This window comes from Lepisma saccharinum, chromosome 14 (assembly GCF_977018435.1).
Source record: "Lepisma saccharinum chromosome 14, izLepSacc3.1, whole genome shotgun sequence".
NCBI classification, from domain to species: Eukaryota; Metazoa; Arthropoda; class Insecta; order Zygentoma; family Lepismatidae; genus Lepisma; species Lepisma saccharinum.
In genome coordinates, this window is record NC_139242.1 from 43656914 (window position 1) to 43678240 (window position 21327).

Sequence of the window (21327 nt, forward strand, 5' to 3'; positions counted from 1 at the left end):
TTCCAAACAGAATAATGGCAAATTATTTTAGCCCAGATGGAAATAGGAAACCATCAAATTCTTTTGTATAGAGTTGTGGTTATGATAACTTACATTGCACATAGGCGGAGTATTTTTCGGTCCACGAAATTTTTATACTTGCAACTTGGTTTTATATATATATATATTGTAGTATTAATTATCGACTGTAATGCCCAATGAAGATTGTGTGCCAAGAAACCAAGGTTTGTATGTGGTAGGTCTTTTAGTTCAATAAATCTTATTTTTTGATACATTTTAAGTTTCATAAACAGTTGAAATTCCATTGCTCCTGTAGACGGGAGCATGATGGCTCTTTATGAACTACAAAGAAACCTATATTTATCTTCTTATGAATCGTAAAGACGTAACTAGATTAAGATATATACGAAAGCAAATGTACATATTAGCAGAGTCCTTAAGGAATTCTACCATTCAAATCTCAGCCTGGTGGAGGGATGGGGGAAACAGATCATCAACAGGGTCCCTTGCTCAAGAGCTTGGTCAAGCTAGGGAACCAACTTGAGGGTAGGGATGGGACCGATTAATCGGTACTCTATCGGTATCGGCCGATATAGGCATATTGTTGTATCGGTTTATCGGTAAAATTACCGATCCGATATATCGATAAATATCTTATAATTTAGTGCAAAATTCTGCCATTTTGTTGTAATTTTTATGGATAATCTCCATGCCCTACTTTCTGAAAAAGTAAATGTCTAAATATTCAACTTCTTTTGCATTGCAATAAGCTCGAAACACACATTTATTACGGAGATCAATGAAAATTTCAGGGTCTTCAAGGACCATTTCTAATTTTATATCGGAACGGTAGAATATCGGTTATCGGTATCAGTATATTTTATATCGGTACTGTATCGGTATCGGCCAAAATTTCATATCGGCCCATCCCTACTTGAGGGCAAGGTCCTGAAAGCCAAACCTGCACATTTGTAGATTCTCTTGCAATGATAGAGCCAATATGTGCACCATTAGGAGCTCTACCCAATGGAGGGACAGAGGCAATGGCACCTGCAGCAGGCAGGGGCTGCATTTGCCCACCTTTCCCCCCGAGGTGTCTGGAAAAAGTTAATCTAATTCGAATGGTGAAATTGTAGCTATATTTTATTACAAATAATAATGTTCTCTGCGATTTACAGGCTGTCAGTTATATAACTGCGATGTCCAACAATATTAGAGACGTTTTCACAAGAGACATTAGAATCATGTGGACTGCCATAAGTAAAGGGATGGAACATTTTTGGTCAGGGTGAGGGGGGGGATTGGGAAGGAAATATTAATAATCCTGATATGTGAAACTGAAAAGGTTCTCCATTTCCTGACCACGTTGGGAAATTTTCGAAATTTCTCGATGCGGTGAAAATCTCAAATTGTACACAGTATTTCCCCTTCAAGTGATTGTTTTTGCACTTCTGGAGTAAAACCTGGTAATTTCAAGAAATTTCACACACTTATAGTGGCAGAAAATATCAAGAATTAACCTTAACCTCTTTTAAATAAATAAGATCATTTGGAATTTCTTCGCTGTTTTGGATTACGAAAAGTAGGGAAATCATTTCCCAACTCGGGATCTGACCTTGCTAATTTACACCCCTTCAATTTGAATTACGTATTAAGTTTTTATTATTATTTCACTTAAAAACATGAATCAGAGGTACCATGAAGGACAGTAGATTAAGTGATCTCTGTTTCATATCTGTGCACTGTGAAACAGTACAAACAGATGAAGAAATGTTCATCATGGTGTTTATGGAAAGGAAGCAAGCAAATCCAGTTTCTACCTAAATAGTAGACTCGAATCTGAACTTGTATACAACGCAAAAGTATTTTCAATTAAATTTGAATTTTACAATTTATAAAGTACAATACTAGTTGTAGTAATAGCAGCAGCAACAACAACAGTAATAGTAATCATAATAATAATAAAAATTTCTATGGTTGAAGGGCAAGATATGATATCTTACTCTGCCCCCTGAGAAAATATCTAATGGGTTCCCTTGGCCAGAGGTAATACTTTCTCAAGATTCTTGTGAGTTTGACCCTGCAGGTGAATTGATTTGGGTGCAAGCCCCTAATAGCTAGAAGTGAAATGGAGCACAGCTAAATTAGATCAAGTTGACTGAACAATGGGACAGAAATCCAAGATTTTTATACTGCCAGTTTTATTCTCGTACTCTCTTGATTTGATTGGAGGTGTTTGGATGACCCTTTCTGGAAACACCCAAATATCAACCTCTCTCCTACACGGTACACTCTGGGCTGTATTTTACAGGTCAACAAAGCTCTGGCATCTGGACTCGCAGCCAGTATAATCCTGTGTGGGGCTCATGTTGTGTGCTGTCCATGCATGTGTGTGATCGTCAATTTACCAATTTCATCTAATCACCACAGCCAAAAGTGTCAGAAAGGTGAAGTAAGATAGAACAAACTTTGATTTGATTGAAGTGACATACTTTTCCAAATGAACACATTATTCAATATACAGGGTTAGCATAAATGATGTTCCCAATTTGAAACATATGTTGCTTGTGTTTCATCGAATTCAGGTGCACAAAATTCATACCCATGGAAACTGATATTAGAGAAAGTAACTTCCATCGAACGTGGGAGAGCTCGGTAACTCAGCACACATCCAGCCAGACACGTTGCACATATCATAATTGATTGCACTTACATATCAAACATGTTCTGTGGTAAGGGTAATTTTTGCAGGCTAACTATACCACAGTCTCTCAAGCTGAAGCTTGCGTAGAGCTGCTCCACTCGTTCCTCCTCTATTTGCAGTCAGTTTGTTGACTCTTTCTTACAAATGCACTCCTTGTGCTAAATTGGGAGTACCACTTACGAATTGCATGGCCATTGGATGGGTATTCAGTAAGTTTGGTACGTAAATGTTGCACATGAATAACAAATTTGTGAACATGGGAAAGCTCTCCTGTCTTCGATAGATGCAATTTTCTCTACTATCAATCCTGGACACGAACAGTACATACTACATAACTAAGGTAGACCAACAACAACTTTTTGAATTTATCTTTCCATCCATATCAATTTGTGCACCTGGTTTTCATTAAATGTGAATAATATGAGTTTCAAATATGGAACTTGAAAAAAGTGGGAATATAATCAAAACGTCCATCAGCTATTCATTGATTTCAAGAAAGCATATGATTCGGTCAAAAGAGATAAATTATATAATATATTAGTAGAGTTTGGAATACCTAAGAAGCTTGTTAGTATGATAAAAGTATGCACCAGTGAAACAGAAAGTAAAATTCGTGTGGGTATTAATGTGTCTGACAAATTTACAATTCATGATGAGTTAAAACAAGGAGATGCATTATCTCCATTGCTCTTTAATTTTGCCTTAGAATATGCTGTTAGGAAGGTAAAAGAAACTAAAGAAGGACTAAAATTAAATGGTGTGACTCAGTTGTTAGCATATGCAGATGATGTAGACTTATTAGGGGATGATGTAAATACAATTAGGAATAATGCTAAAATATTTTTCAAAACTGCTAAAGAGTAGGTTTGGAAGTTAACAAAGATAAAACTAATATATGCTTACAGGCCGAAACCAAGTGTTAGGTAATAATCAAAATCTAATTATTGATAACAACTTGTTTGAACCAGTTTCCAAATTCAAGTACTTAGGAGTAATACTTACAAATGAAAATTATATTAAAGAGGAAATAAAAAGCAGGCTTAATTCAGGAAATGCATGTTACTTTTCTCTTCATAAACTTTTGTCTTCTCGTTTAATATATAAGAAACTAAAAGTTAAAATATACAAAACAGTAATTTTGCCTGTAGTATTATATGGTTGTGAAACTTGGTCCCTTACTTTGAAAGAGGAACATAAATTGAGAGTATTTGAAAATAAGATCCTTAGGAAAATATTTGGACCTAAAAGGGATGAGGAGACAGGTGAGTGGAGAAGGTTACATAATTTAGAACTACATAATTTGTATTCATGTCCAGATATTATTAGAATAATTAAATCAAGAAGACTTAGGTGGGCAGGCCACGTGGCACAAAAGGCAGAGGAAAGAGGAGTTTACAGGATTCTTGTTGGGAAACCTGATGGTAAGAGACCTGTAGGAAGGCCAAGACGAAGATGGAGGGAGAACGTTGAGATGGACCTAAGGGAAATCGGTAGGGGTGGAAAAGAGTATATAGATCTTGCTCAAGATAAGGACAGATGGAAGGCCTGTGTTGCTGCAGCCATGAACCTTCGGGTTTAAGAAGGCTAGAAAGTTAGTTAGTTAGTAGGAACATCATTAATCCTAACCTTGTATAGCAAAATATTTACAGATTATTAGCTTGTTAACATTCATACCATTTTTAACAGATTTGTGTAAATTAAAATCAAAGAAACTTGTGATAGTCGGTTACCTATAGGCGAGTTCTATGTGATCTTTTAACTGTGAAAGTTCCATCATTCTGTCAAGCTATGAAAATTACCAAACACAAAAAACTCTTTATACAATTTGTTATTCTAAACTTTCCTTCATATGCAAATGTACAAGGACTTAACACACTATATTTCTATTTTTTTCCAGCTACTGATAAATCACCTTGAGTTCAAGTATTGATATTCAATTGTTTGGCTTTCATAGACATACTAGGGTGAAAAAACAGGTAAGTCAACTTTCGTCAAACTCCAAAGAAATGAAATTTTAATAGCAAAATGTTACATACTAGACATGTAAATGAAAAGGTATAAAAACATATGCTTTCAAGAATGGAAGAATCTAATGTACAAAACGATGCCTCTCTTCATATTGGATCAAATGACACCACTACCTTGCTTATGACAGAAAATTGACTTACCTCATTTTTCTCCCCCTGACCTTTCATTTAGCTCATATCTGGGAGGTGTTTATTCCATCACGTTTTTATGTCTGGGACATTAGTAATTTCTTATTAACCATTGATATCTATTGTTAACTTTCTCAAACAGACAAGTTGATCAATCAAAATAATTTATACAGCCCCTGGCCATATTATTAGATGCACCACAATTTTTTTTTTGAAAGTAAGAGTTTTGAAAGGGAAAATTATACAAAATTGACCATTAGTTATCTGAAAATTTTCCTGTACGTTATTTGAACCCTGGCAAATACGAGTAATACGTACAAAGCACTTTCTTGCACAACATTGATAACAATAATATTAATAGTAATAATAATACAAAGTAATGTAATTCGACACAGTGGACACTTTTAACAGTTCGCTTACTTTTCACATTAAAAATGTTGCAATAGGGTTCTTTGTGGCTGAACTTTGATTATTGTAATGAACAATATGGAAAGAGGAGGTACTGTTGTTACAAACAATAACGCCAACACCAAACGTCATTGTTGTTGAACAAACATGCTGCAGTTCAATTCAAGCTGAGTTGAGAGGAGGACGTCTTGCAAATAGTGAGTCATATTTGTGCTAAATTTTGCAGTGATATTGTTTTTGTACAATGTCAGTATATTTTTAAATTTAATTATTAACATTAGAAAGTCATGGGTAAAAAAAAGTTACTTGACACCGAGAAACATTGCTGAAATTAAGACACTAATAAAGACTAAAATGTTCTCTACTCGAGAGATTTCTCGAAGATCTGATGTGTCTGAAGCATGTGTGAGGCGAATAGAGAAGAAAATTGAATATGGTGGACAGTGTGAGTCTCAAACAAAGGAAGGACAGATGTGGGCGTAAAATAATTTTTACTCTGAGATCCTTACGATGTTTGAAGAACATTTGCCTCACGAATAGATTTGCGAGTACAAAGGAACTTAAAGATAAACTTGAAAAGAGTGGTGTTCGTGCATCTGAAAGAACAGTAAGGCGTAGGTTCTCTGATATTAACCTGAAGGCACTCAGACTTGCTAAGAAGCCAAAATTAACCCCTGCTATGATTCGTAAACGTTTTCGTTGGGCAAAAGCTTACAAAGAAAAAGATTTGAACTTTTGGAGATCTGTTTGCTTTAGTGAGAGTGCACGTTTGAAATCTTGGTGAATAAATTGAGAAGACGTCCAGGTGGAAAATACAATCCTGATTGTGTTGTGCAGACTGTTAAACATCCCATAAAAATTATGATTTGGTCAGTCATTAGTGGCAAAGGTACAGGACGTCTGTATTTGGTTCAAGGAACAATGAGACAAGAACAGTATAGGGAAGTGCTTAGAAGAAAGTTGCTACCTCAAGTAAGAGAATGGTTTCCAAATGGAGAACCGTTCGTATCCATGCAGGATGGAGCTTCATGCCATACCACAAAATCAATAAAACAATTTCTACAGAGTGAAAATGTCCCTCTCTTGCCCTGGCCGGGAAACTTGCCAGATATGAACCCAATTGAAAATGTTTGGGACATAGTGAAAAAAGAAGTGGCAAAGCAAACAATTACGACGAGAATTGGCCTAATTGAAAAAATAATTCAAGTGTGGAATCACTATCCTCATATGAAGGAGACAGTACAAGCATGCATTGATAGTATGCCAAGATGAATCCAAGCACTGATAAAGGCCAAAGGCTGCTCAACCAAATATTAAAATTGACTTCCAGTCATATGTATTGTATAGTTAATATTCAAGAAACACAATAAGAAATTATATTTGTAATTATTAATGTATCAAGTAATTGTTGTTTTCTGTTAAGGTTCACATGTAATCAATGTAATATTTCATGTAATAAAATAAAAAATGAAAAAATAGAGAATAACAAAAAATTTAGACGAGATAATAAAATATCCTTAAAATTTTGCATAAAATTTGGAGGTGCGTCTAATAATTTGGCCAGGGGCTGTATTACATCATGTTAGTATTTAATAGATCTTTCATCATGTCAAATTTCATCTTCATAGTCCTGGTAGGGTCTTGAGATAAGGTATGGATTGGCCAATAGACACAGACTAAAATATTGAAGCAAAAATTCAGTGGTTGCTTGCATGTCTTGTGGAGCATGAAGCTGCCCTGTATCACACTGAAAAATTTAAAAGGGGAGATAAAACATCTAATTTTAAAAATGCATCATGGGGCAGTGTCACATAATGACAAGAGAAATATGGCAATAAAGCAATGTAGGGAAATAAAATTTATTTAGTACCTAAAAAATATTGAAATATGATAACCAATTGAAATCTGAGGGCTACCTTCCTTATTTCTTATAGTGTATTATAAAGGGTCTACCAATTTGAATGTCAGAACTTTCCAGTCAGTGTTGCCATAACACTCTTTCAATGTCGAGATGGAACTGTGACATCTGTGTGCGGTAGTCTGTGGCAAGTTATCACGGAGATATACACAATACAACAAAGCATAGAAATTATTTGAATTTATTATCAAAATTTGTGTTCAGTTCGACAAGACATTTCATGCATTCAGAGGAATTTATGGTCAACATAATCGACCAACAGAACACTATATTACCGCCTCGTAGAGAAATTTGAACGAACAGGCTCAGTAGCAAACGAGTCAACATCTGTCCATCGTCAAGTTGGTCATTCAGCTGAGAATATCGATTCGGTAAGCCAAAGCATGGGGAACGATCCAAACCTGTCTGTTTCACGGCGTTCGCAACAACTCACCCTTTCACAGATGACAACATGGCGAATTTTGCATCATGATCTTCACCTAAAAGCTTATAAAGTGCAACTGACTCAAGAACTTAAGCCTAATGATCACCGTCTGCGTTGGGATTTCACTAATTGGCTCTACAGCAGTTGGATGCCGATCCAGATTTTGGCCGTAAAATCATATTTTCCGATTAAGCACATTTTTTCTTCATGACTACGTTAACACACAAAACTGTAGGATTTGGGCCGATGAAAATCCGCAAGTGATTCTGGACGTACCCCTTCATCCTAAGAAAGTGACTTTGTGGTGTGGTTTTTGGTCCAATTGCGTGAGGACCAACATGGAAATCACGTGACTGTCAATGAAGAGTGACACAAGAATATGGTGGTGCAGTTTTTGTGGCCTAAACTGGCAAATCTTGACATCAACAATGTGTTTTTCCAACAGGCCAGTGCAACTTGCCACACAGCTCGCCAAGCAATGGAATTATTGCAAGAAAAGTTCCTCGGACGAGTTCTGTCCAGAAAGGTTGATACTGTGAACTGGCCACTAAGATCATGGGGTTATGTCAAATCTAAGGTCTATGAGACTAAGCCACGCACAGTTCGTGACCTGATTCGGAACATCGAACGAACCATTGAGGCTATACCGCTGAATATGTGTGCAGATGTGCTGGAAAATTGGACATTTAGAATCCATTCCACCCACCGAAGCAGAGGAGGACATTTGAACGACATATTGTTCAAAACCATATGCCATTGTTTGCTCTTCAAAATAAAATAAAAATATATATGTCATTATCACTTGTGATTTTCATTCTATCTAATTTTAAAGATCTGACGTTCAAATTCATTCTATCTAATTTTAAAGATCTGACGTTCAAATTGGTAGACTCTATATTACGTCCAAGTTATCAACTGTGTGTAAAATGCAGCAACAAGAATGCACTGTTAGCATTTTATATGAAGCCAAGGATATACTTACATCTTCATTTCGCACACCAAAAAGTGTTCTGTAACCTCCTGGGTATCCAGTAAAAGAGCCTTTGAAGTATGCAACATAAAAAATATGCGCATAATAGTTGATAAACTCAAACATGAACACTTTTGCAGTGAGACTGTTTTCATATTCTGTATTTGTTCTAGGCATTTCTGAAAAGAAAGTTGATTTTAACATTCAAATTCATCCAAATGCAGTAGAACCTTTATTTTACATTTTTCAGGGGACCAAAATTAAAAATTAGAATGTGGGAAAATCTAGAATCCAGAGATGTAAAAAAAGTGTCTACTGTGTACATTTACTCTCTTACCCATCCTCTCAATCTTTTTTCCATCTCTCCATTTTCCTATCTTTATTATATTTTGATATTTATTTCTTTAGAAATATAAGACATATCCTAAATGACTTGTAGCTAGTTATATGTAGAAATATGACTTGTTAATAACATTTTTTATTTAGGACTACTACACATAAATGTGAAAAATGCAAGCATAATTGAAGAGCAGTATCTTGGCATATGGCCATATTCATAACATCCTGAAAATTTTTAATATCTGTAGCAGTGAAATAACTTTTATAGTTCATATATACTGTATGTATGAAAGTTACAGTCATGTTAAGTCCAATTTAGGCTAATCAGGAGCAGTTACGTAGTTTGAATACTGAACCATACACTCTCTACTTGCACATCCAAATAATTTGTGGGTGGAAAGCTCTTGGAATGGTTCTGTATGAAAATTTGAGTAGGGAGAATTTTTTTTTTTCAAGAATGCTTAGTAGGTGCCATGGCTGTCTGGTATACCATATATCACTGCATAATCGTTGCGTCTTGTTTTTACCGTCTGAAAATTGGTTTATAACCTTTCATTGCAAAATCCTTGGGTCAGCGTGTGAGATAACAAAACCAATGACATTGTCGCAGGATCTTCAGACACAGAATATTAAATTTTGTAAGTCTCTACTGTGCAACACTACTGTAGTAATTTTTCTCAAGAGTAATATTTCAACTATAATGCACAAATCAATAACAACAATGTGTTAACTTTTTCCCGATCAGAAAAATGTTTACTAAACTATCACTAAGAAATGGTGTGTTTCAATTTGGACTATTTAATTTTAATGTGTAGCCACAAGCAAGGACATATTTAAAGGAAGGGGGGTCTGAAAGACTTAGCAAGTACAAAAATAAAATAATGAAAATGTACTTTTTAGCATTTGTTTTATAATCGACAGTTATTTATTTCATCTGAACTTGGAAGGCAAGGATTATTATATTGGGATCATGCTGCTTTGAAGGACAGTACCAAAGAAGATTTATGCACACTGCTACTTATGATAACCTTCTTTTTTTAAATTTTGGCAATCTTATGTACACGCAAGCTAGATAATAAATATGTGCTGTTATATCTATATTCTTATACCATCCTTTTACTTATTCATGTAAAAATAAAATGCAATATTAAAACATTTACATATTTTAATTAATATTTAATTTAATTATTTTAATTTAAACATTATTATTATTTCTGATACACTTGGTTCGGACCCCTTCCCCCCAATATATTTCTAGATGCATGCGTGGTCACAAGTATTCCATGCATCCTAATTTTGCACCAAAGACAGTTTCGTAATAAATAATTTTTAAGTACCAGTAGAACCTGCACGCACATTTTTTTTTAACAAAAGAGCTTATATAATAGTTGCACCCCACATTTTTTTGGAAAAAAAACACTATTATGTGGTGAAATACAGTAGTTTTGTTCTATAATGTCATGAAAGTTGGCAGACACTTGATCATAAAATTTCTCATGTATATGTTGATGATTAAGCAATTTTCATGAGACCTACTACGAGGGCCATCCAGAAAAAATAAGGAACATTTTGGTATAAAACACAAACTACAAATGATGTGTGAAAAAAATGTATGGTACAGAAGCTACATACCTTACTCTACTTTTCCACATATTCACCATACCCATTCAAGCACTTAATGTTGCATCATGCCAGGGCTGATAAATTCAAAGATGCTGTCACTAAATGGTTGAATACATTGGTGGCAACTGAGTGCAATGACTGTATCAACTGATATCATGCTACGATAAGTGCTTCAATTGATATGGCGAGTATGTAGTTTCTGTACCATAAATGTTTTGCGCATATAAATAATAGGCAAAAATACTTAATGTATCTAATTTTAAGGCATTGTAATTAATGAAATAATTAATTTTTAGGTTTGAATTTTATTTTGTTTTTTTCATGCATATTGCTCCACTCTACTGTGGAGTAACATTGAAAGATGTTAAAACTAAGACATGTTGATTGAGAACCTATTTTGTATACGTACCCCAATTAGTGAGCCTGTCTGCCATCAAAATATACAACTTGGACATGAACATAATGAACACAAAGTTTATGCAGGAACCAGAAAAGGTTCCAATGCCTTCAGCTCTTTCGTACACATCCACCATGTTGTCCCTTGTTAAGCGAATAGAAATCAATACTCGGTAGACAATGACAGCAAGGACAAACATTATGACAAGAGATATCTGCAAGAAAAAAGGTCATAATGCCCAGTTGGTATTTGAAATATTCACCTGATCCTGATGTAATGTGTATTGTGACATGTAATTTTTTGTACAATTTTAGAATGTATTTTTGTGAACAATGGAATGCACATTTTTTTGCACTTCTTCCATTATATGACTATTTTCTTGGCATGCTTGTGCCACAAATACATTAGCATGGAGTGTTTAAATATGAAGATGTAACTAGTATAAGTGTATTTCATTTATAATAACAAACAGAAAATTAGTAGTTCTACCACAGAAGGAACGTTAATTGATGTACATATTTCACTAAGCATGAAATGCTATTGGAAGCAATTCTAAAGAAAAACTTAGAATTGTACATTATTTTCACATGTGTTTTGATAATTTAACATATTCATTTAAGAATTGTACAACAGTCTGTCCATCAAATGAACATAAAATTAACTTTGGCAGACATTTATGTTCTAAGCACCCACTGTAAAAAAATAATTTAAAATAATATAGGTATCTATGGTACCATTAATCCATGAGCAGTGGCTCATACATTTGGTGAAAAACAACTGTGTTACATCATGTTAATTCATTGGCATCATTCACTATTTTCTTCTGATTTTGTATCAACATTCAAAGTTAGTATATGTCATTGACTCTCAATACAGTTACAAGAACATGTATAGACTAAGTAATATATCTTATTTCACTATGTAAGTTTCGTTGCATGATGATAGATGGAAGCAGTGGGACAGTCAAGCAAAGTTTTACAGAGTCAAAACAGTGGATGTAAACAGAATTAACACCTCAATCAACTCATTGACACATTACAATCAGAAAACTGTATTGTGTCAGCTTCAATGCATTGGTAATCATGTTTGCAGTTTTTAGGATATTGTAAAGTTTGTGCATGTGGGTCCAACAGATGCTCACACAGGAATAAAAAGTCTGTCTGGACCTGCTGAACCAATTTAAGGTTGAAAGTGACAGTTTTCTGGGTCATATAATCACAGGTGGTGTCACTACGGTGAGCTGGGGTCAGAATGCAAATTCATCCGAGAAGAAGTTCAAGATGCAGCGATCAGTGGGGTAAAGTAGATGGACACTCTCTTCAGATAGGCAAGGTGTGATGGTGCTGTATTTCTTGGAACTCAGACAAACATTAGATTCTGACCTCTACATTGTGATGGTGAAAGGCTTAATTTCTAGAAGCAGGCCAGAAAAGAAGGCCAACAACACCCACCATATAGTCTTCATTTGGTAGCTTTGAACTTCCATCTGTTTGGGCCAATGATAGATGTACTGTGTAGGATACGTTTTTCTAAGTGTACATATATGCTGTGGTTGTTGCTGGCACAAAGCAGATCCATGAATATAGATGGCAGGCAATGATACAAACCCATGGAAATGATTCAGAGCATTTATCGTGCAGCGTAACAGCTTACAATGAAGCTAGCAGCTACCTTTGCATATGCCAAGATAACAAAACTCACAAAGGGAGATCCATGCCCAGATCTGAATTTGAACACCAACTGAATGGGGAGATTTATTTCATGTTCAGTTTTGATCAGAAATAAATAGTTATTCTTTCCTTAAACCTTTGCGTGAGTACTAGTTTTCTATACTAATGATGTTGATAAGGTATGTTGGTATGAATGACATACCAACCAACCAACCAACCCTAGCTAGCAAAATTTGTGGAACACATTCCACCTGCTGTCTCATTGTCATCATGTTAAGCCATAGAAGCATCCCCCCAAAGTTAACCGTAAAGTTTGATCAAACATCCCCTTAGTTTACTTTTTCTGCTTCAGATTATGTTTAAAACATTAAAGTTGGAGAACTTTACTTCTTCTTTGCTAGGACTGCATAACATGCATTAATAAAAAAACATTAAAACATGTCAATATTTTTATTCCTGTTAGAAAATCAAAAAGTGAAACTAAATGTAAGTACTCCAATTGTAATGTTTCTTACATTTTTGGCAGCATTTGTGATTATGCAAACGTTCAAGAAAGTGTTCAACAATTTTGCTAACTGAATTCAAGTGGAAAGTAATTCTATGCATAATGATAATAGCCTATAAATGTGTTGCATAAATTATGTTACCATAAAAATTATGATCAAAAAAGCAAAAAACATCCTTCTCATTTTAATTTTCCTCGGAAAAGATGGTTCTGATCTTCCTGTAACTGGATTCCTTCTAAATATGGAAGCTCTTGCGGCATACTCTGGGCGTAAGGTTTCTTCCTCGAGTTCCACATCCCAACAGTCCCACTGAAATGCAAGTGTTGCCGATTGCCGTTTCCAGAATTCAAGGAAGGTTACAGCTGAAACCAAATACAATCTGATAATTGCTAATGGCAGTTGATGAATAAACTAAAAAGGTAAAGCTCTGTGCAATGCACCATGCCATGAAGGTACATTTGGGAGTGCGAAGGTAAGACCCCACATATTCTCGATATAGTAGAGGTGATCTGACCAGCACCATGCTCCAGCCACCTTCACCCTCCAGGGATTCAATTCAAGTCAAATTTCCTTTATTAAAGGGCGAGGTTCAGCCTGTGGCTGTTCTCCCACCTAACCCAGATGTCCAGGTACCCATTGATTTATGGCTGTATGAACCACAGAGCTGTTTTATGCAACGATGTTGCTGGGAAAATTTCTAGCTGAAATACCCCATCGAACCCAAGTCTTACCGACTATACAATCATAGCTCCTAACAATTAATATACCCTTATCAGTTCTATAATAAACAAAATTTTAAATACACCAGGCAAGAATTTAAAGTTTGGTTGTGCAGTAGCAATCCCACATACAAGAGTTGAAAGCATGCCAATGGGGGAATGTACAAATTTGTTTTGTGACAGATGTTGTGGCATTGCTACCCATTTCTCCATGAGAAAGCAATAGTGTGCAAACATACCATTGTCAGGTGAACAGAGAGCTTTTTGTATCCTGCAATTTGCTAAAACCAAGTCAATTGTTACAAAACCAAGTCAATTGTTACAGTGTAACATAATTTTCAAATCAAGTATAAATCAAGTTATAAATGTTGTCAATCATATTTTTGTTATAAAATATTCAGTTTCATTTATGACATGATCCAGTACTATTAAAATAGCTGTTATTTAATTCAAAGAAATTCACTTGTGCTTTACATTTGCAAGGCTCCAGAAAATTACAGGCATAACTAAGAGCTATTTTTGGGAGATGGGAGTGAAGTTGATCGATGTGAAATGAGGAAAATCCAGTGTCCAATGAAGGGCTCTAAACCCCCCAAACTCCCTTCCTTCTAACTGCACCTCTGCTAGTATCAGTGATTAAAATCAAGTTGATATCTTCTGGTATCAATACCACTGACATGCTTGTAGATGTTCACAATGTCATCTAAATCAATGAATGGAATATAGTAGTGTAGTTTTAAGTACCAGACATCAGTGGCGCCTGGTGGTCTGACTTTATGGGTGTGCACTTGAGCCTCACATCCAGAAGAAGTGTTTTATCACCCTCTCAAATACTCGCTCCCATTTTTGCATAAATAATGATGCTAAATGTTTTGGCAACCCAAGTTATGAGCACCTTTTACTGAAAATGAGGCTATGAGAGAATTTTATTTCATGAAAAATATAAAAAATATTAATAAAATATCTCGGTTAATTTTCCGTTCATCATGAGATATAGATAATTCAACCTGACGATAACCTGACAAAATCACTAAGAACATATAAATGCCGATCTACACTATTCAATATTATTCTCTATTTGCAAAATATTTAGTAAAAACTTACTCCCTCACTCTACTGATAATAGTGAATAAGAATAATTTCTGCATACATCTAACAAGCAGGGCTGGGCAACTACCTGGGGCATCCTCCTTGATTAGATTTGATGTTGACAAGAATTAATTGAAGCTACTGCTGAATATCTTAAGTATATTGCAAAATCATCTAGCAATTTAAGCTGAGAGATTATTATTGTTTCAATGTCATTATGTAGGTATTAAACAAACACATACGTACAATAAACACGTTCTCTAACAGCATTAAAGTATTTTTAAAATAAGGCTATTATTTTTATCATTAAAGCCATAAATATATAACATAGGAGGAAGGTGGAAAGTAGGAGGATCAAGGTAGAAAGTAGGGGGTGCCAAAATTCCACCTTGCCCAGGTGAAAATTTTATTTTGAGTCACTCCTGCAAACAACGACCACATGCAGAAAATCAGTTGTAATCTATCTAGCACAGTTTATTTTGGCCAAGCTGCACTAATAAGCAAAGGCAATGCAAGACATTGTTTACCGCATGCATTTTGCTTTCAGTTGTCCCCCTCCCTCCTTCCCTTCTTTCTTGTCCCTGCCATGTTCGGAACAGTGTGGCCGAAGATACCACAGAAATTCCCTTTTCAAAAAAAAAAAAAAATCCCTCGATTTACGATAATGTGTGGATTGCCTCTACTCCGCTACATGATCTTGAATTGGATGGGAATGCAACACTGCATTTGGAACACAACACTAGCAGTGCGAGTTTAGCCCATAATACTGCAAGCTAGAAGAATGAATCCCTACTCCGCTACATGATCTCGAATTGAATGGGATTGCAACACTGCATTTGGAACACAACACTGGCAGTGCGAGTTTAGCCCATAATACTGCAAGCTAGAAGAGTGAATCCCTACTCCGCTACATGATCTTGAATTGAATGGGATTGCAACACTGCATTTGGAACACAATGCTAGCAGTGCTAGTGTAGCCCATAATACTGCAAGCTAGAAGAGTGAATCCCTACTCCACTACATGATATCGAATTGAATGGGTTTGCAACACTGCATTTGGAACACAACACTAGCAGTTCGAGTTTAGCCCATAATACTGCAAGCTAGAAGAGTGAATCCCTTCTCTTTTCTTCCTAGCTGCTAACAGCGGCAAATGAGCACACAGCGACTTGTGCGAAGCGAATGTATCTCAGCGGCAGGGGCTGGTAAACCGAAGCCGATGGGGCATCGGAATGTTTGATGTTTTGAAGGAGATAAGTATAATAAAAATTAATTGCATTACAGATTTATTTTGGGTGTGCATGTGCGAATAGGCAGAAGCCTACTGCCAGACCATATCAACAGAAACCTCTTTACCATACACCATGCAATATGATGTTCTTGAAGCAAGTTTGTATGGAATGGTGGGCTGATAGTTGCCTTGAGCAGCTCATTGAAGAACAGCTTTGTGCCACTGGAAGTGTATAAATGTCAGGGGCGTCTAAACATGGCTGGTGTTAACTCAAACCACTGAACCTCAATCAGTATGGGATTCATGTTTTAAAAGCAGAGGTGTTGACCAGTTACGATTTATCACAGAATGTATGTTTAAATACCTTCAAGAATTTGTATCAACCCATAAAAATAAGCACCCGGGAATGCTTTTGTTGGGAGCAGTGCTCGAAGCATCCTCCCAGCTGTCTCATTGCCACCATGTTAAACCATAGAAGCATCCCCGTCACCTAACCCCAAGGCTCAAGCTGGTTGGAAGAGATTATTCTAAATGACAAATACCATCATTGCATACTGCCATAAGTGGGCTCCCTGATGGTGCAGTGGTAGCATCGTCGCCTTATCAAGGGGTCCCGGGTTCGATACCCGGTGGAGGCTCATAGTGGTTCAGATCCCACTTTAAACTGTAGGTCCAGTCCCAATTAGCCTTACTGTGCATAGAGTGGACTTAAGAAACACCAACTCAAATACTGCCATAAGTGCTCAGGATGTGTTAATGAAAAGTAAGAAGGTCTGACTCTGGATTGCCCTGCTTACAGCTCAGATTTGTCACCATGTGACTAATTTGTTCAGACTCTTTGCATAGATAAGTGGTTCCCAAAGTGTGTGCCGCAGCACCCTGGGGTGCCGTGGCTGGCTTACAGGGGCGCCATGAAATGTTCCAATATTTTCACTGAAATTATATGATTGTTCCAAATATGTGCTTACTTAGTACTTTTTACATAGAAAATGTTTCTGAATTTAAAATATATGTCTATTTTTTAACTTAAGGCGAGCAACCTAACCACACTAACTGAGCATTGCAAGTGTTAGATAGGCCTATTGGGGTGCCACGTAAAAATCTTGAAACACTAAGGGTGCTGTGGAACGAAAAAGTTTGAGAACCCCTGGCATAGATGCATAAGTGAAAGTCACAATGCACATGTGGTTCAAGAAACAGCCAAGATGGTTTCCAATGTTATAAGTTCGTTCCCCCCCTTTTTTTACGAGTATCATCCTGTTTCTGTACCTTCATTAAAAATATTAAATCAGCTTGGATTAGTTTAATTTGATCATGCCTCATAAATTATATCCATGCTTCTATATTTATAAAAAATCGTCTGAACTTCTTCATACATTAAATTGCAAACCAATTTCATTAAGAAAAATAATGCAGAACTTACACCAGAATGACGAAAAGACAGCAAAGTACACTGACATCCTGTTACCAAATAGATATGTTAGCTTGGCCTGTAGGCACATGTCACTGTAATCCCAGTATTTGCAACCAAAACACAAAGGGCACATTTTATATTTGTCTTTGCTATGGCACAAGTGGCTAATGATTGGTTCAGTCCATACTTTACATATACCATAAATGAAGACTAGGGTCCCACAGAGAGAGTAAGGAATCAGCCAAGCTGTATATAATTCTGAAAAGAATAAAACATATCACTTAAACTTGTTTAACTTGCCCTTTATGAATTAAGGATTTCTGCCAAAAAACTCATTTTACTATTAAAGCAGACACAATGAAGGAACAAATCCAGACTTTTAGTATCCAGATGTGGGATTTTCGGAGTGCAAAAAGCAGTGTTGCCACATGCCTGATTTTGCTCAGTCATAAGTGACACCTTCTGTCAACATGGATCTTTGCTCACATTCAAGGAGGGAGAGAGAATCGGAGACCCATTCGTTTGCTACCTGGCAGCGACCGTTATGCTTAGCTGCACCTTGGCATTGCTTTGCCACCTGTTTCGAAAAGTTTTGTGTCAGGCATACATTTGGCAATGCAGAATACCACAAGAATTTCCCCTCGCAATGGCAACTGGACCGAGCCGATTGATTCAAGGGTTCATGTGAGCCTCCCTGCCTTTTGGCAGAAAGAGAAAATTAGAATTTCAAGTTGGTGTTTTGATCACTTGGTCTTTAGTGGATACTTGTAAAGTGGCAAGTGTTAATATACTTACGTAACTAGACATGCATTATTATCATGATGGTGAGGTAATTTACTTGTTTTTCTTTTCATAAATTACCCATAAACAACACAGTGTAACTGTTACTGTCTAAACATAACTTTTTGAAAATTTGTTTCAACCACAACTTAGCTGTGTATTGTTTTTCTACTCCAGATAATACTGCAACTTCTTGTCATATTCAACACACTTGGGCATCAGATAACAAATGCCATCTCCCTGAATTTGAGAAAACTCACTAACCGTAAGTACCACTTACACATTTCATTTACACAAGATTTCCTTTATTTAACTTTGTTTCTGAAGAAGTACTTGTAAACACTTACCAATCCATGCAAAGTACATTGCTACTTTCTCACCAAAATAGTCTCTTATGTGAAGCAGTGGTTGACATTTGTACCATTTTTTGTACTGTGCCCAATATATAAACAAAACCTGTCTTCGGTTTAATGGAAGTTGAATTTTCCCATTTACTCGTACTGGTTCATAGTCTCCCTGAAATAATATTTTTTGCAACTATAAGGCAAATAGAATAATTCAAGAAAGTATTTACTTTATAATTACCAACACAAAAACAAGCTTCTGATTTGTTACATATATTTATAATTTATGGGTGAAAATTATGTAAAAGCTTTTAAAATTAGGATCACTTTGTGAAATAATAAGCTATATTTTTCCTGTATTCAAAGTACCAATAACCAATATTCTAAAATTTGATATAAAGTTGCACATGTCCCATGAGGAATATTTGGGGTTCGGTAACATCCTTAAGTAATGTTTACAATTAGGTGAATGCAATAGGTTTTACCTTTGACAAGAAACTGCATGTTTACACTTTTACTTTACAAAACTAGGACATATGAATTATATGTTTATTCTCATAACAACAAAATGGTAGAATTTTGTACAGAATTACAGGTTATTAATGGATGTGTCGCATAATAAATAACCCATGGCATGACAGCCAGTGAGGGCCAGGCCCTACCTACCAACTGCCAGCCTTACTTCCACCTGCCGAGGTGGGAGATCATCCAACCGGTTACGGGGTGACGTGTGGTCAGCACGATGAACCCCCAGCCATTGTTTACACGACTGGATTAGGCTACTCCTTTGTAGCTCCTCAATTTCCTCATGATGGTGGGTTGCCATCAGGAGAAAATCTGAGGAGAAAAGTTGTTACGCTTCCTTACCTGCATGCATCCCCGTAGCTGGAGCCTAAAACATGACGCCTTAGACCACACGACCATGGTACAGGGCTAATGGATGTATCGGATTGGTAAAATTGTCAGTAATTTTACTGATAAACCAATACACCAATATACCTATATTGGCAGATACTGATTAATCTGTTCCATCCCTAATATACACACATTTATTAGTTTACAATCCATTTTAAGTTTCCTACTTCCTATCTTACATTGGTGAAGAATATTAAAAATGATGGGGGGGGGGGAGAAACATGCATTTAAACATCCTTGATTCCATATTTACTACAGAAACCTAGAGGTTGCAGTGAAAAACCTGTGACATGAGCCAGCATTAAATGCTAAATCAGCAAACACCAGCCAACTCCCCGGTGACGAGAGGTTGCAGGGACATTCAGAAGTTAGTGGCCAAGAGAATCAGAAATGAGTAGTCTTAGTGTGTGCACATCAAGTGTGCCCGTGCAGAGGTTTGGACCATGCCCAATGTAGACACCCTCCGCTTGCCATCACCACGGAAACATCAACAGGTACAGTAATGACAACTGGTCCTTCTATTATCAGTGTTTAATTTCCTTTTGATCTGCCTCAAGCATGAACTCCTTCCCCCCCCCCTTACATGAATCCTAAATAAATTGGAAAGGGATAAGAGCATTGATTATTCTGCCTCCTCACAGCAGCCCTCTCACAGCCAAGCAGTTTAAGCCGGCAAACGGCGTAAACATAACACCTGTCCATTGGCAGCAAACAATGAATGAATGAATATAATTTTAGAAGAGCACACTAATATTAGGTGCATCCAGAAAGTAAGTTTCCCTGGGGTTGTGCACAAAAAGGAAACATTATTTCATTCAATGATTTATTGCCACAGATACAGCACTTGTCCAGTTACTTGTCATAGCGTGGGACCAACTTCTGTATACCTGCATCGTAGAAGTCTGCTGACTGGGTGCCGAACCACTGTGTGACAGCCGTTGCTGCATGCAACCCACGTTTCGTCCCGTGATGATCTGGTTGAGAAAATCGTCATCATCATGGTAACGCTGCAGAAATGTCGGCGCCGTGCCCATGCGTTTTCCTTTGTGTTGGGGCATCAGTTTTTTCAGCACACAATTTCTGGAACAAGAGGCGTTTGGTAACAATGTCGTGCAACAATGACCGAGAAATCTGCAGGAAATGGCTGCTGAGTTCCGTGATCGTGACGCGACGAATCCCAATATGCGCTGCTGCACCTGCTTCACAAGCTCGTCCATAACGGCCGATGGCCGCCCACTGCGCTCGTCGTCATGCACATTTTGCCGGCCTTCAGTAAATGTCCTGCACCAACGACGCACATCTGCTTGCTCATGACGTTTTGCCCATACACCTGGCACAGCTGACGATGAATTTCGATTGGCTGTATGTTGTGTGCATTCAAGAACTTGATCACTGAACGAACCTCGCACGTGGTGGGAGATGGAATAAGAACCACCATCTTTCATCGCTGCCGTGACGATACTGAGGACTTTCGAGAGGCGTCTTCTAGGACATTTACTAGCCAGGGCATGTGCCTCTCATGCATGCGCAAAACCGGTTTCAATACACATGGCCTGCCACCTGTGGGTGAGTGGCAAACTTACTTTCTGGATGCGCCTAATACTTTTGGGTGCAGGTCTGCAGACGTGCTGAAATGAATAAGGTAGGGATGGGACAGATTAATCAGTACTCTATCAGTATCAGCCAATATAGGCTTATCGGTAAAATTACTGATGATTTT

The 21327-nt window shown here is 36.8% G+C and overlaps 1 protein-coding gene across 1 annotated transcript in view; it reads right to left on the reverse strand.

Annotated features, from left to right (window-relative positions):
- Positions 1-21327, reverse strand: part of LOC145998825 (anoctamin-7-like) — a 111315-nt gene that overhangs the window by 44304 nt on the left and 45684 nt on the right. Inside the window, exons 9-13 of the mRNA XM_083135481.1 lie at positions 18696-18864; positions 17578-17826; positions 13257-13477; positions 10952-11153; positions 8593-8759 (exon numbers count right to left, since the gene is read on the reverse strand). Of these exons, the coding sequence (XP_082991607.1) occupies positions 8593-8759; positions 10952-11153; positions 13257-13477; positions 17578-17826; positions 18696-18864 (1008 nt within the window). The remainder of the gene's footprint in view (positions 1-8592; positions 8760-10951; positions 11154-13256; positions 13478-17577; positions 17827-18695; positions 18865-21327) is intronic.